This window comes from Primulina huaijiensis, chromosome 5 (genome assembly GCF_012295235.1).
Source record: "Primulina huaijiensis isolate GDHJ02 chromosome 5, ASM1229523v2, whole genome shotgun sequence".
Taxonomy (NCBI): Eukaryota; Viridiplantae; Streptophyta; class Magnoliopsida; order Lamiales; family Gesneriaceae; genus Primulina; species Primulina huaijiensis.
This window is the reverse complement of record NC_133310.1, coordinates 21,363,127-21,377,104: the sequence shown is the minus strand read 5'-3', so window position 1 is coordinate 21,377,104 and position 13,978 is coordinate 21,363,127. Positions and strand designations below refer to the sequence as shown.

The 13,978-nt window shown below is 35.8% G+C and overlaps 2 protein-coding genes across 4 annotated transcripts; one reads left to right on the top strand and one right to left on the bottom strand.

The window, feature by feature from the left end:
* Positions 1-4,003: 4,003 nt before the first annotated feature.
* LOC140977085 (low affinity inorganic phosphate transporter 4-like) lies at positions 4,004-6,286 on the bottom strand. Its single transcript, XM_073441647.1, has 2 exons — positions 4,545-6,286; positions 4,004-4,463 (listed from the first exon to the last, which is right to left on the bottom strand). Exons 1-2 carry the CDS (start codon positions 5,849-5,851, stop codon positions 4,169-4,171), a joined length of 1,602 nt encoding a protein of 533 aa, XP_073297748.1. The 5' UTR covers positions 5,852-6,286; the 3' UTR covers positions 4,004-4,168.
* Positions 5,847-13,904, top strand: LOC140977084 (mitochondrial carrier protein MTM1-like). 3 transcript variants are annotated; one of them, XM_073441646.1, is made up of 11 exons: positions 5,847-5,867; positions 9,641-9,970; positions 10,490-10,579; positions 10,990-11,118; positions 11,372-11,431; positions 11,561-11,731; positions 11,820-11,922; positions 12,213-12,304; positions 12,392-12,541; positions 12,989-13,047; positions 13,472-13,904. In XM_073441646.1, the coding sequence occupies exons 2-11, from the start codon at positions 9,740-9,742 to the stop codon at positions 13,602-13,604; spliced, it is 1,218 nt and encodes a 405-aa protein (XP_073297747.1). In that variant the 5' UTR covers positions 5,847-5,867; positions 9,641-9,739; the 3' UTR covers positions 13,605-13,904. The 3 variants fall into 3 exon arrangements, with proteins under 3 accessions (XP_073297747.1, XP_073297745.1, XP_073297746.1); XM_073441644.1 differs by lacking the exon at positions 5,847-5,867 and adding an exon at positions 8,671-8,895; XM_073441645.1 differs by lacking the exon at positions 5,847-5,867 and adding an exon at positions 8,674-8,829.
* Positions 13,905-13,978: the final 74 nt, after the last annotated feature.

The following is a 13,978-nucleotide window of genomic DNA, read 5'->3' as shown; positions in this document are numbered from 1 at the left end:
GTTTGAGATCAAGTTCCGGGTATCTTGAAAGTCTTGCAACAATGCCACACCCCAATCCGCCTTAATTTCCACACTACGGCTCTCATTATTGTGCACAAGTTTGAGTCTCTCTAACCAAATTGCACAAGTGTGCTTTTGCAAAGACCTCAAATTCTTGTTTTCTCTGCTTTTCCTTCTTCCGGTTAAAAATGTCAAGAGCCTCCATCAACCTTACCTGTTTTAACATGGGCCAAAAATCAAGTTGTTTTCAGCATGGTTTCACTATAGGGCATGAGAATAATGCATGGTTTGTTTAGTCAAAGACAAACTTACATGACGGATACGTTCCTATTGCCAGGACATGGTGAGCTATCAAGTTAACTGACGCTGGAATAACATTATCCAAAACACGCCACCAAAACACACTGACTATTGGTGGCATCGACCATAGGAGCTGCCACCATTTCTTCAAATGATGGTCTGAGATGTGCTTGGGTGGTTCATAAAGACCAATAGCCGCCTCATACCCATCCCGCACAGAATATTTACCTTCTGGGTCAAACAACCAATACCTATTATCCTCTCTTCTCATAGTGGATATTGGGATGGCTAAGATGTGTATTGTTTGCATGCGGATGGAAGAGTTCAGACACCAGCTGCTAGTCCCATTGCCCTTCCCTTATCAAAGTACTGACCTTATCATGATTCATATTATACTGCGAATGACGAGGTTGTAATTCCAGCCCATGCACCCATCGATTATCAAATGTAGCAATTCTCTCACCATTTCCCACATGCCAGTATAATCCTTTTTACGGAGTTGGGCGACTCCAAAAAATTGATCTCCGTGTGTACTAGGGGTTACTTCCAAATGTGGCATCCATGATATCTTGATGTTCAAAGTATCTTGCTTTGAGGACCCTTGCAATCAGTGAGTCGGGGTGAATTATGATACAACAAATTTGTTTTGCTAACAGCGCCTTATTAAACGTTTTATTTGGATCATTGGATGCATGTCAAACACCATTTTCTGATTTCTTCTGCCGTGAAGAGTACACATAAATATGTATTCAAGTTCTCATCAACTTTCGAATCTACAAATTCCAGTATCTGCCTTTGTTCTTCTTCTGTTGGGCTAGTTGACTTAAATAAATAAGAAAAGTAATTCTCTACAATTTCCTCCATACTTCTCGACTGCGAGGATACCAGGCCCCTAATATAGTTCTTTGAGAGTCGAATAGATGCACATGCATGCATGAAAGTATTTTGAATTTCTATCACCATGTGCTAACCAATTGACCCTGCTTTGTTGCTTCCAGTACAATTCCTCTTTGGTAGATAAGTTTTCAATATCCCGTTCGAGGACAATAATTTGTTGTGCACAAAGCTGCCACTGCTCATGAGTTTTGATGCGGTTTAGCCATGGTCCCTTTTGTTTTTTAATCTGCCTTGGCATGTCTCGAAATCTATGTCCCGCTCATTTCTCGAATGATACTTTAGTAGCTCTATATACGATCTGGTAAAGAAAGAGATCTGACATTTTTTCTCCACCCCTGTTCCACAACAGCCATGCGGACATTCTCGGTTGCCCAGTGAGGCTCAAATCAAAATACACGATTTCTACTAATTAGTTGCGTGTGCATTAAACCGAGCTCAAGCAAAATGGACTGTGATCCGAGTGGAAAAACTCTAGTGATCGAACTTGTGCCACTGGGTATAGGAGTATCCACTCAAAAGTTGCAACATAACGGTCTAACCGTTCGAATATAGTTAACCCACGTGAAGACTTAAGCTTCACCATATTACTTATTCAATCAAACGTGTTATTTATTCAATATCATACTCGAATATTTTAATAATCACGATATTATTCATCTATATAATATCATCAAAACTCATCGACTCCCTTAATATAATTGTATCATTATTTTTAAAATATATATATTATCCAAAAAAAAAGTTACAAATTATAAAAAATAGAAATTAATCCCAAATGTTTTCAATATAACGTTCATAGTTTTATATAAAAAAAAATATAACTAAATTCTACAAATAATCATTTTTTAAAAAAACCAACCGTTGCATACCCAGTGACGCTTTTAAATCATAAAAATTATTGATTATACTCATATACATTTGTGTCGCATAAAATATCACACAACTGCGGTGTAGGATTTCATTGATAATGAACTATTGAGTGAGTATTTCCCGTCTCACTGGAGACTACATGAATAATACAAATTTTGATATACATAAATATTTTATTATAAATGTTGACTTCATCGGATTACAAATAAATATTAAATATCGTGGTCGCTAATTTTTGTTAAAAATATAATTATAAGATTGTAGGACTCAAATACCAACACTATTTGTAAGGGATGTTTAACATAAAAATGCAAAAACAATAAATTTGTGTGTATCAGATTTTGGTGTTGTGTCGATGTTGTCAACACACATTCACAACATGTAGCATAATGTATAATTAATCACACACAGTAAACTTCAACAACCAGAATATAACAAATTAAGAATATGTACAAGTATTTATACTTGTACAATGTCTTAGGTCAAAATAATCACCGAAAAACTTGTAAAATATTTACAAAAGTCAATACGAATGACACATATAAAAATTGTATTCCTTAACAACCCAATAATCGTGGAATGTCACTTGAGGCCCAAGATGCGCAGCCCAATTTAAATCAAAATTAAAGTCAAATACATAATTGATTTCTTGTGATTTTTCTTGATACCTCGATTTATCAAAATCTAAGATTTTGTTAGCACTTAACATCATTCAAACGCACGATTAAAGGAGTTGAGGTATGACTTACGAAAGCCTTGGTAAAGAATTTTTCACCTTTTTTAACCTCCGGAATTAGAATTTATTAAAAAAGTAAATTTGTTTTAAATCCTCGCACCCATTCTAAAATTTGCATTAAGTTTTTGTCAGAAAAATTATGTGTTTGCATTCCTTAATCCACAACAAAATGTATTTGCACTCTTTGAGCCTAGGTGTTGAACTACCTAATGAACCATCCGAATAATCATCTCTTATTGAGCTAACTTTTGCGGTGTAATTAAGTCTAAAGTCTCATCTCCTTTGTCATTTTCTTGGCTGAAGATTGTTACGAATTTAAAAATAGTGGTGGTATTGAGTAGTTAAATTTTTAGTAACTCTCATACCTAATTTCAGTCCCGACAAGAATTGAGATTTTTTTTCCTTCTGATCCCATATCCGGGATCCCGAAAGTTTCGGATCCTGTTGGGTAGATTGAGGATATCCCAAAAGTTGGAGATGATATTATGATAAATATAAAGATAAGAACAATAATATACTCTCTTCACGTTTCTAAATTAGGTTGATAGGGAGAAAATGATGATAAAATATTTTATTATTATTATTTTATATTTTAATTATAATATTTGTCTATGTGATTTTTTTTAGTTTGATGATTTAGTTAACCATTTAATTTTTTAATTTAAGTCATAAAATCATCATAATGAACTAACCCCGTTTTAAATGGGTTAGTCAATTTCTATATGGATGTCAATCCAATATTATTTTATTTAAAATTACAGTTTTTAAATCCAATATGTTCATAATATTATAATATTTTTAAAAAAATTAAAAAATAATCGAATCGTGTTGAAAATCCCTTCAGGTGAACTTTAGTTTCTCTCTCCCTCTTCCAACATTGATCAGGACGGGAAAAATCTCGACAACTCGGGTCAGAAAAATCCGGTTTCGAGATTTTTTGATTTGAGTTAGATTGGGATTTTGAGTTCTTTTGTCAGACCTATTTAAAAGTGGCCTTCGCTTTTGTATATGTTAATTTTTATGGACCTTTGTATATGTGTTGAAAAGGGGGTTTATCAGGTTAGCGTTTGTATATGTTTTGGAATTGGAATTTGGGTTTATCGGTTCAAAATAATTGTGTTTGGGCTTGTGCAAAGTCAAAACTAATTTATTAATTTTATTTTGGGTCCCTTGGCTGTCTCGGACTGGGGGAACGGACTGGGGGAAGGTTTCTTGAGCCTGGCTTCAGGTTCGTATACCTGTATTGATTGGTATAGATTATGAGCAACCACACTCGCTAGAATGGTTTATTGAATCCAACGAAGGATTTGCTAATTTGCTTCTATCTTACATATTCGTATCAATGTTCGATCGCTCTTATAAGAATTAAAGATAATTCCTCGAATCTTCCCGACTTTCCGACCGACTGACCGGGTATTTTGCAGTCACCTGACCCTCCATGCCACCTCCGTCTTCACCGGAAATCTCCTCCAAAGATCTACCCTTTGTTTCTGTCAGAAGAAAAGTAAAGAAAAAGCCCAATAAATTTGTCACGGCCAACAGAGTCATAGCTTTCCTGATCTTGGGCACGTCTCCATCTTGGGTGTAATATTGAATCCCAAAGGCGCCGATCATCGCCCCCGCCTTCCCTGAGGCGGCGCTAAATGCATGGCATGTGGACCTAACCGAGTGCAAAATAGACAATTAAACTCTGGAAGGATTTGAATACAGGGGATATAAGTTTGAATGTGAATCAACTGACCTGACCCTCGTCGGGAAAAGCTCCGCCGGGAGGACAAAGGTGGTGCTATTAGGGCCAAAGTTCGCGAAGAAGAAGGTGAGCCCATAAAGCGCTGCGAAGGTCCATCTGTGTTCTTTCATCTTCAGCGTCTCATACTCCACAGCCATTGTAAGCATGAAAACGGACATCATGAAGAAGCCTACCAACTGTATGTAAAAACGTCCGATCCTTTCAATAAAAGCTACGGTGAACCAGTATCCTGGAAAAGTCCCCAGCAAGGCGATCACAAACATTGCACGCGATGTTTCGAACATTTCTCTGAGCGCACTAACGTCTTCAGCTTTGTTGGTAAGACCAATAGTTGGAAATATGTCTTTTTGTGTGAGATTTTGGCTGTAAAATGCTATGTCTAGCAGAAACCATGTGGTCATTGTGCCAATTAGATGTTTCCCATGGCGTCTTACGAATTCATATGAGAATAAAGAGTACTCGTTTGACGCATTGAATTGGGCTATCTTTTCAGGTTCGGCTTCAATTTCAAAATCAAGAACTCTGCCCATATCTGAAGCTGCTAGCTTTGCGTTCCCTTCGATTATGGCCGTGTAACGAGCTGTTTCAGGCATTTTCATCCTCCAGTAGAAGGTGAGGAGGGCTGGAAGTGCCCCGAGCATTAGCAATATTCGCCATGCATAATCCCCCTCTGGTTCTGTGGAGAAAAGATTTGAATCAGAAACATTTCGAGCTCCATAATAGTCGAGGAAAATTTTAGAAATGATCATTGCAACAAGTCCAGCAAAAACGATCCCAACTCCTTGCATGGCAAACACTGCGGCTATGAATGCCCCACGAGTTTTCTTGTTAGCATATTCTGACATGATAGTAGCAGATAAAGGGTAGTCACCACCGATCCCAAATCCGAGCCAGAACCTAAAGAAACAAAGAGTTCCCATCACAGCTTTCGCATTGTGCCCAAAGGATAAACCAGAACAGATGGCACAAATGCACATAAGAACTAAAGTGATGCCATAAACCTTTTTCCTGCCTAATTTGTCTCCCAAGTACCCAAATACCAATTGCCCCATTAGCGTACCAACAAGCGCGACTCCGATAACTAAGTTATTGATGGAATGAGGAAGCTTTCCAGGCTTCCCTGTGGAGGGATCGAAGTAGTATAAACGACCTAAGAGTTTCGAGACGGTGGAAATGCAAAAAAGATCATATGCATCGGTGAAAAATCCCATTCCAGCTATCACAATTGTGGTAAAATGGTACCATTGTGTACGTGCATTATCAAGAGCATTAAGCACAGAAATGCTGTGTGAGGGCATTGCCTTTTCTTCTGAGGTTTGCTTTCTTGATCTGTTTCTTTAGTGCTGATATGATCTTTTTTTGGAAACAATGTGTTGATATGATTAGCCTTTATACATGTGTATAATTTCTTGATTATGCCGATGTTTTTACCATAAGAAATTGACAGATGGTGTATGCTTTAGCATATACCTTTGTATTGTTGAAATCAAGGGATTTGATTACTGTACAATGAAGTTTATGGATGCATTTGTAACATATAACCAATCGATTGGCTTTATGAGAGAATGTTCGTTGAGTGATGCTGTGACAATATTATTAATATGTAAGTTTTGTTTGTAGTTGTTTTTAAAAGATTATTTAATTGCTCCTTTTGTTTTATATGATTGTCCGTTCAAGATGAGTTTTTTTTTTCCCGGAATATGGTTTAAGATTGGTTTAGGTTTGTTTCGAAGTTATTTGTATTATTTGCCTCCTTAAAAAGAACACCCCGGGCTGATTGGAGGTATTTGATTAAAGTTAATGAACTAATGAAGTATCTTGAAAAATTGGAGGGATTTACACACACACACACACTCTCTCTTTCTCTCTCTCTCTCTCTCTCTCTCTCTCTCTCTCTCTCTTATATACATATATATAGCTAGCGTTGATAACTTTTATAATTGGAGGGATTTGGATTATTAAGATTATATATATAATTTTTATCGCATACAATCTCAAAAAATATTTTAAGAGCAGCGATTAAAAAAAAAAAGGAATTTGAAGTTCTTAATATGTGTAATCTAAAACAAGACCCTAAATACCAAATTCCTCTTTTGTTAAACCATGATATCTTTATTCTTTAAAAAATTGCTAGAGCTTCAGTTATTCATGGTTCCAATTAATTGCTGCGCTCAACTTTCGAATGATATAAACCTTAATAATAAGAGATGCCCTGGGTAGTTCCCAGCCCACTAAACCTAGACTAAGTTCCTAAGACTAGCTCGAGAATTACCCGAGGTAAGTGATGTCCAAGGAAGAGGAGGTCGGATGATCTTTAGGTCGGGATAAAGGCTGAACTCGAACATTTGGTGACCGGATTCCAAGAGTTGGTGCTTCTGGGTTAATGTTATGATGGTGGAAGTCGGGTTCACAATAGGGACTAACTAAGAAGGCAACCAAGTTAAATGATACCCGAGGAGGAGTAGGTTGAACACCCTGATGAGTTCAGATACTTGATGACCGAACTCTAATAATTTCAAGCCAATACTACGACAACAATGCATTACCGAACTCAAGCTAACGATGTAGATTACCATGTCTTTTAAGGAAAGATCCTAAACTCGTGCCCGAGCTCAGAGAAGTAGTAAGTTCCAGGTTAATGCATTTATTTCACTCATTCAGTTTATATCGCATTTTGTGTGTACTTATATATGCAGAGTTTTCTTTTCTTGAGCCGAACAATAATTGACCAAGTGTTGAAATGATCACGCCAAAAAAATTTTCCGACAAACCGATCACGAGTTTTTTTATTTGAGTGTGTATGAACCACGGTAAAAAAATCAAAGCCCTTATAGCTCCACTGCTGTCAAAACTAAAGTGCGATACCAAGGTTCCTTCTTATTCAAATATTGTTAGCATTACGGGGTAAGTTTACCGTTGTGAATAAGCCATTTTAATTTTTATATAATAAAATATATAAGATAAATAAAAAATAACATTTATTTTTTTTATTACATGAAAATCTCAACCGTTACTCTTGGATGCACACTAAATAAACGTTCGAATTAAAATAATAACATGTAAATTACATTCATTCAGAAAAAAAAAATTTGATAGAAGATATAAAACTCCTCGACCAGCTTTGGACACCTTGGGCAAGTAACATTTAGTTGACATGGGACCTGATGGGCTTTGAAAGATGTGTGACAAGATTTTTATGCCGGCCCACTTATTATATTTTTATTATAAAAATGTAAATGATCGTGGGAAATAAAATTCTTGTATTACCACAATTTTGATCGAACAATAAGACAAAAATAATTAAGACTAAATTTGTGTGAGACGGTGTCATGAGTCTTATTTTGTGAGACAGATCTCTTATTTGGGACATCCACAAAAATTATTACTTTTTATGCTAAGAGTATTACTTTTTATTGTGATTATCGATAGGATTGACCCGTCTCACATATAAAGATTCGTGAGATAGTCTCACAAAAAAACCTATTCAAATATTAAAACCTCCGTGTTTGTGTTACTTTTTTTTTTCTTAACCAATCTACAAAAATCTTCAATTTTGGCAACATTGGACTCGGACTAAAAAAAAGAATAGGTTTGATCGTTTTTCCATTCAGCAAAATAATGACGTCATCATGTCAATTTGGACAATTCAATTGGAACAATAGTTATTTGAATATATTTCACTCTTTTATCCCTCTTTCGATTTTCAATGTTCTATGGGAATCAACGGATCAAATTATTTCACTCTTTTTCTTGTCGTTGTTTTGATTATTATTCACAACTTATTTCACTATTTTATTATTTTCTTATAAAAATTCAAAATATTTAACATTTAATTTCTTCACGTGTAAACTACAGCCACATGCCATAATTCAGTTTACATTTGGATCGATGGATTTTAAATCCATGAATTTCAAATTTATTTAAATATTTTTTTTTGCTGTTTAAAAAATAATACTATAAATTTCAAATACAATATTTATATATTCCATATTAATTAGTAAGAAAATATGTTCTAATTTATATTATTAATTTAAAATTTTAATATATTATTTTAGTAAAATAATAAAATTAATCGTAACATACAAAACTAGTGGCTTCCGTCAGAGCATTTTTTTGTAAAATTCTAATTTGGGCAGCGGACCACAATGGAACCCTAAAAATCGAGAGACTTATATTAATTCTCTCTGTGTGGCGACGATTGCTTCTTCCCCAAGCACACGGAGAACTTGGCTGGGACTCTGTAATTTACCTTAAATACGAGAAAGCTACCAAAAGAGTAAATAATCAGTGCTAAGCTCTTCACTTTTAAAGCTCAACGGCACATGATTCAAACTTGATAATCGTAAGAAGGCTAGTTTGGTCGTTAATCGTTATTTTAATTGTTTTGGTGTTTTGGTTTCGGATTTTATACGTTTTATTTATAGGCTATGTACTGTTTTATTCTGTTGCTTTTCTTTTCTGAAGGATTGATGTTCAATCGTATTTTGTTCGGAGAGTTTTGCAAAGATGGTGTTGAAATGTCGTTATTTGTTATTATGTCGTAGGTTTTTATTTTTATTTGGTTTTAGGTTTTATTTTTGGATCTTGGTACGCACTCTACTAGTGAGTGCAAACTCCTATAAATCATAGGAGAAGGTGGAGGACGAGCGGAGATTTACAGCCTTACTTGGAAATGAGAGGAGGCAAAAGCCTAGAACAATGTTTTTATGCCTGTCCCAGTTGTTTAGAAATGAACTTATATCTATACTACCAAATGTAGCCGGCTAACTAAAGCCCATATTGCTTGATTAAATTTGGATGTTTTGATTAATCGATTATCCAAAGTGTATCTCTGTGCAGTTTTGTGTGATTCAAAACGTGATTTTCTTTTTCCTTTTCTTTTAAATGTAATTCACGTTTAATTTGTTAATGATATTGTTAGTTATTGTATTCTGTCTGTTATCTTCTTATTGTGTTGATTTTACCTGTTGGATATTTGAATATAACAAGCAACTTCGGAGTTTATACGAGAGTTATTTATTTCATGCGTAAACTGAATATTATTACCCACGTGCGGAAACTTGACATTATGGAATTTTGAATTTCAGGTCGGCTCATTTTTTATTCATGGTTAGAATTTAATTTGAAAAAGGGAGTGATCCTTACAGAGGGTGCTCAAAGAATCACAGCACCCCAAAGATTCAAGGATGAGCACGGCCAAGCAGACCTCCAGAATTCTGGAAGTTGATAATGGTATATCCTTGATGTCTGATTCAATGTTGATTGAGGATGGAACTGAAGTTACCAGGACTTCAGAGCTGCAGGCGCACCATAGCACCGTTTTGGATTACCAGTTGGGTCTGCGTGAGAGAGCATTTTCTGCTGCTGGAGCTGCATTTCTATCAGCCATTTTGGTTAACCCACTTGATGTTGCAAAGGTACATTAATGCTTTACTTGTTTCCTTTTGTTTGCTTGATCTTTAAACATTTAGATTTATCTATTGATAAATCTGATATTCGACAATGCTCCTGTTGTGCTTTTTACGTTTTCCATCTCACATATTTGAGTTTATTCTTGGATATTCCGCTTGTACTTTTATGCTTTCTGTTGGCTGCAGTTGTCCGATGGTTTCATTTTAAATTCCCTTATATTCCTTGCTAAGGAGATTTCTTGTAAATTTCAGTGCCTGGTTCGGAGTTTGAACTTTGAAGAAACTTTTTTTCCCATAGTTAATGAGAAAAGTTTATCTATGACCTCGGATCCTTTACATTTGTTGGCAGTTGTATCTTCCTTTTGCTGATTTGAAATTTTTAATGCAACTTTTATATGGTGTAAACAGTATGATTTGGAATTTACTCTTTTCACCCCTTGTCATTTGGGTCTTTTTGGTACTCAGGTGAAGTTTTATATTATAAAATTCATAATTTTCTGATTATTTAACTTTCGAACATTGCAGACGAGATTGCAGGCTCAGGCTGCAGGAGTCCCTTACTCACACCCATTGAGTAATGTTACAAGTCGCATGGCAGTTTTCGGACCCCAAATGGTTGGTGTGATTTTGTTGTTCTCCTTTATTTTTTCCTGTTCATTAGTTTCTTCACTAGCCATTGTCATACACGACTAATTGAGTTTTTTGCCTTTATTAATTGCTAATGGTTCAGAAATTGTGGCCCTAGGGTAATATATGTTAACTAGATTCTGTTATTGAACTATTAAATTGAATATACTATGATCTCCTGCTCTCACTGTCATTAATAGTATATTCACAATCCACACTCAATATATTATTGATAAATATTTAGTTACTACAGCTATGGTACACATGCTTTCAGAAAATTTTATATTTTTTGAAACACTTGGTATGGTGTTTTCACCATGGTCGATTTACCACGCTGGTTAAAGGTTTCTTGTCTCTGCAATTGAAATTTGATTCATGTACTGCAACGTGTTTGCTAGATGTTTGCTGATCTAAGGTGTTCTCCCTCATGCACGCGTGCTGGGGTTCATGGTACAGTGGCAATTTGCCCACCTGATTGTTTCCATTACAAAGGGACACTCGATGTGTTTTACAAAATCATACGACAGGTTAGTAATTTTTATTCAACTTTAGACAGATGTCATTATGAAGCTACTATGATTTCTGCACTGTATTTTGTTGCTAAATCCTACAATTAAATATGTGGTGATGTATATGAATTCCATGTCATTTGTGTGTTTTACTGATATAATTTGTGTCTTCTGGATGCAATATTCAAACTTGTTATGTTTCTAGAGCACATCTTTTGCAGATAAATATTGAGCATTTTGGCTTATGTAGTTGCTTCCACATTTTCAACAGGAAGGATTTTTGAGACTTTGGAGAGGCACGAATGCTGGCTTAGCACTTGCTGTGCCCACTGTCAGTTATTTAAGAACTTCCTCAAAAATTTAAATAGGAAAAAACCATCAGTTACTGCGTGTCTTTGTTTTTTTTATTGAATCCCTCTGTTTCAAACTGAGTTATGCACTTTAATGTTTGACAAAACAGGTTGGCATATACTTGCCTTGCTATGACATTTTCCGTAACATGTTAGAGGAATTTGCTGTACAGAGTGCTCCTATCTTAGAGCCATACACGCCTTTGCTGGCTGGTTCAATGGCACGTTCACTAGCTTGCACAAGTTGCTACCCTATTGAGCTTGCCAAAACACGAATGCAGGTGCTTGATATATTTGTTGTGGACAGATTTTCTTCTTCTCTTATTCTTCACCTTCTTATACATGTGTAACTGTTATCTCACTGTGCAGGCGTTTAAGCATGTCAATGGCGATAAAAGACCCCCTGGAGTCTTGAAAACTTTAATTGGCGATATTCCACGGGTCAAGAGCACAAACAACTTTAGAAACAGCTGTAAGTCGATTTCTTTATCTATTTGAAAGTTGATCTTCTGCACTTACTATATGATAGTGCCACATTTCCACCAGAAACTGTAGGTTTGTAATTTTTGGTTGATGTCCCTTCGAATCCTTAAAAGAATGATTAAGCTTCTGTGGCCATTTCTAGACTATATTCATGGATCTAATCAAATGTTGAATTTTGTTTAGTCAGTTAATGAATTTCCTTGTTCAGAATGACCGAAAAGTTTTATTAGTTCTTTATATCTTAACCATTTACCTATAAGATTGCATTTTTTTATGCAGTGCAAAGCTACCGTGTCTTGTGGACGGGCCTTGGTGCTCAGCTTGCTCGTGATGTTCCTTTCTCTGCCATCTGCTGGCCAACCCTTGAGCTGGTTTTACCTCATTCCTTATTCCTTGTTTATATGGAATTGTGCAAATATCTTGTGCGACGTGCCTTAAGTGTAAAAATGTGGTTCCAGGTAAGAAGGCGGCTTTTAGGTCTTGTTGGAGATGAAGCTAACGCAACCAGTATCCTTGGGGCAAATTTTTCTGCTGGTTTTGTGGCTGGTAGCCTTGCTGCTGCTGCTACATGTCCACTTGACGTTGCAAAGACCCGCAGGCAAATTGAGGTTGTTTGACCTTCTTAATTACTAGTGCTTGCACAGGCTGTATGTCCAGTTTCTACCTAAATTCTATTAGTTCTTGTTTTTGCAATGGCCCCAATGAATGCTTTTGATTGCTAATTTTTTAGATTTTGGGACCATTTGTGTCACACGACTGAACTGCGAAATTAGTCTGACTGATGAATAATCTTAATTTTAAGTGATGCCAGGACCTGTATAAGTTCAAGCGGTCAAGCTGATAGCAGACTGTATGGATTCATAGACTTGTCCATCTTGTGCAACTTAAACATTTCAATTGACATTTACCATTTTAGTGTTTTTTCCTAGTAAAAGAATTAAACATTGAGCTATCTAAAACTATGTTGGAGTTTGTGCACCAAAGTGAATGGTTTATTTTATGTGAAAATGAGCGGTATTCTAACTAATATAGTAATGTAATGTTGCATTTTGCAGAAGGATCCCATGAGGGCATTGAAGATGAGTACAAGACAGACACTGTTGGAGATATGGAGGTGTGTCTACAAATGACTGACCGTTCAAATTTTTTATGCACTATGATCCTTTATGTTCTTCAGTAGAAATTTTCATCTTGGGAATCAATTGCATGCACAAGAAATTTTATTTCATTGGACTTGGTGGTTTCTCCATAAACTTGGTTATAATTCGTCGGCTGCCCAACATTGCTCAAGGCTTCTAAGATTTACAGGCAGAAAACCTGATCGTACTTTAATGGGTTTCTTCCTACAGAACCAAAACCATTACTTCACCTTGGCCCGTTTTATTTCATGGAATTTTTTCATGACACATTAGTTCTTGTTAAAAACTTTAAAATTGGTCAAAACAAGCATTCTTAATTCTCTCTCTCCAGATTTTAGGTGTTGTACATGTGACAATTCTTTCAAACCATTTTTGATAGTGTACCTGCAATTTTGACAGGGATGGAGGGATGAAGGGATTGTTTACTGGAGTTGGTCCTCGTATTGGCCGTGCTGGTCCGTCGGTTGGGATTGTGGTTTCATTTTACGAAGTCGTTAAGTACATTCTACAGAATCAATATACTGCTGCTTAATCTTTGACAAATCTTCCTTCTACCATTTGTGAAAACCTACATCTGCTGACAGTTAGAGCTGAATCATCGGCCTCGAGAATAGGCTAGATCAGACGGTTTTGCTATGTTAATGGTAGCATTGCCTGAGTGGCAAAAAATAATTCATCTTCTCATTTATTTTTTTGATCCTACTTTCTCAACTTATTAGCTATACTCAAGCTCCTTAAATGAGAAGGGATTTTGTTGAGTTTTTTCCTCACATCGATTAGCGAAGCATTTTGGCATTTATTTCACCATTATGTTTGATGTTCTACTTTGTATTTGCCGATAAAATAACACAACTATACGTGTGATATGCCTATCAGAAAATTTTTGTTGTCCACACTCCGCATCTG

Excerpts from the sequence above, each read along its gene's own strand:
- LOC140977084 (XM_073441646.1), top strand. The coding sequence starts at position 9,740 with ATGAGCACGGCCAAGCAGACCTCCAGAATTCTGGAAGTTGATAATGGT. Across the intron at positions 10,580-10,989 it reads CAGTTTTCGGACCCCAAATG|ATGTTTGCTGATCTAAGGTG; the intron begins GTTGGTGTGATT and ends CGTGTTTGCTAG. Across the intron at positions 13,048-13,471 it reads ACACTGTTGGAGATATGGAG|GGATGGAGGGATGAAGGGAT; the intron begins GTGTGTCTACAA and ends CAATTTTGACAG.
- LOC140977085 (XM_073441647.1), bottom strand. The coding sequence starts at position 5,851 with ATGCCCTCACACAGCATTTCTGTGCTTAATGCTCTTGATAATGCACGT. Across the intron at positions 4,464-4,544 it reads CTTTTCCCGACGAGGGTCAG|GTCCACATGCCATGCATTTA; the intron begins GTCAGTTGATTC and ends GCACTCGGTTAG.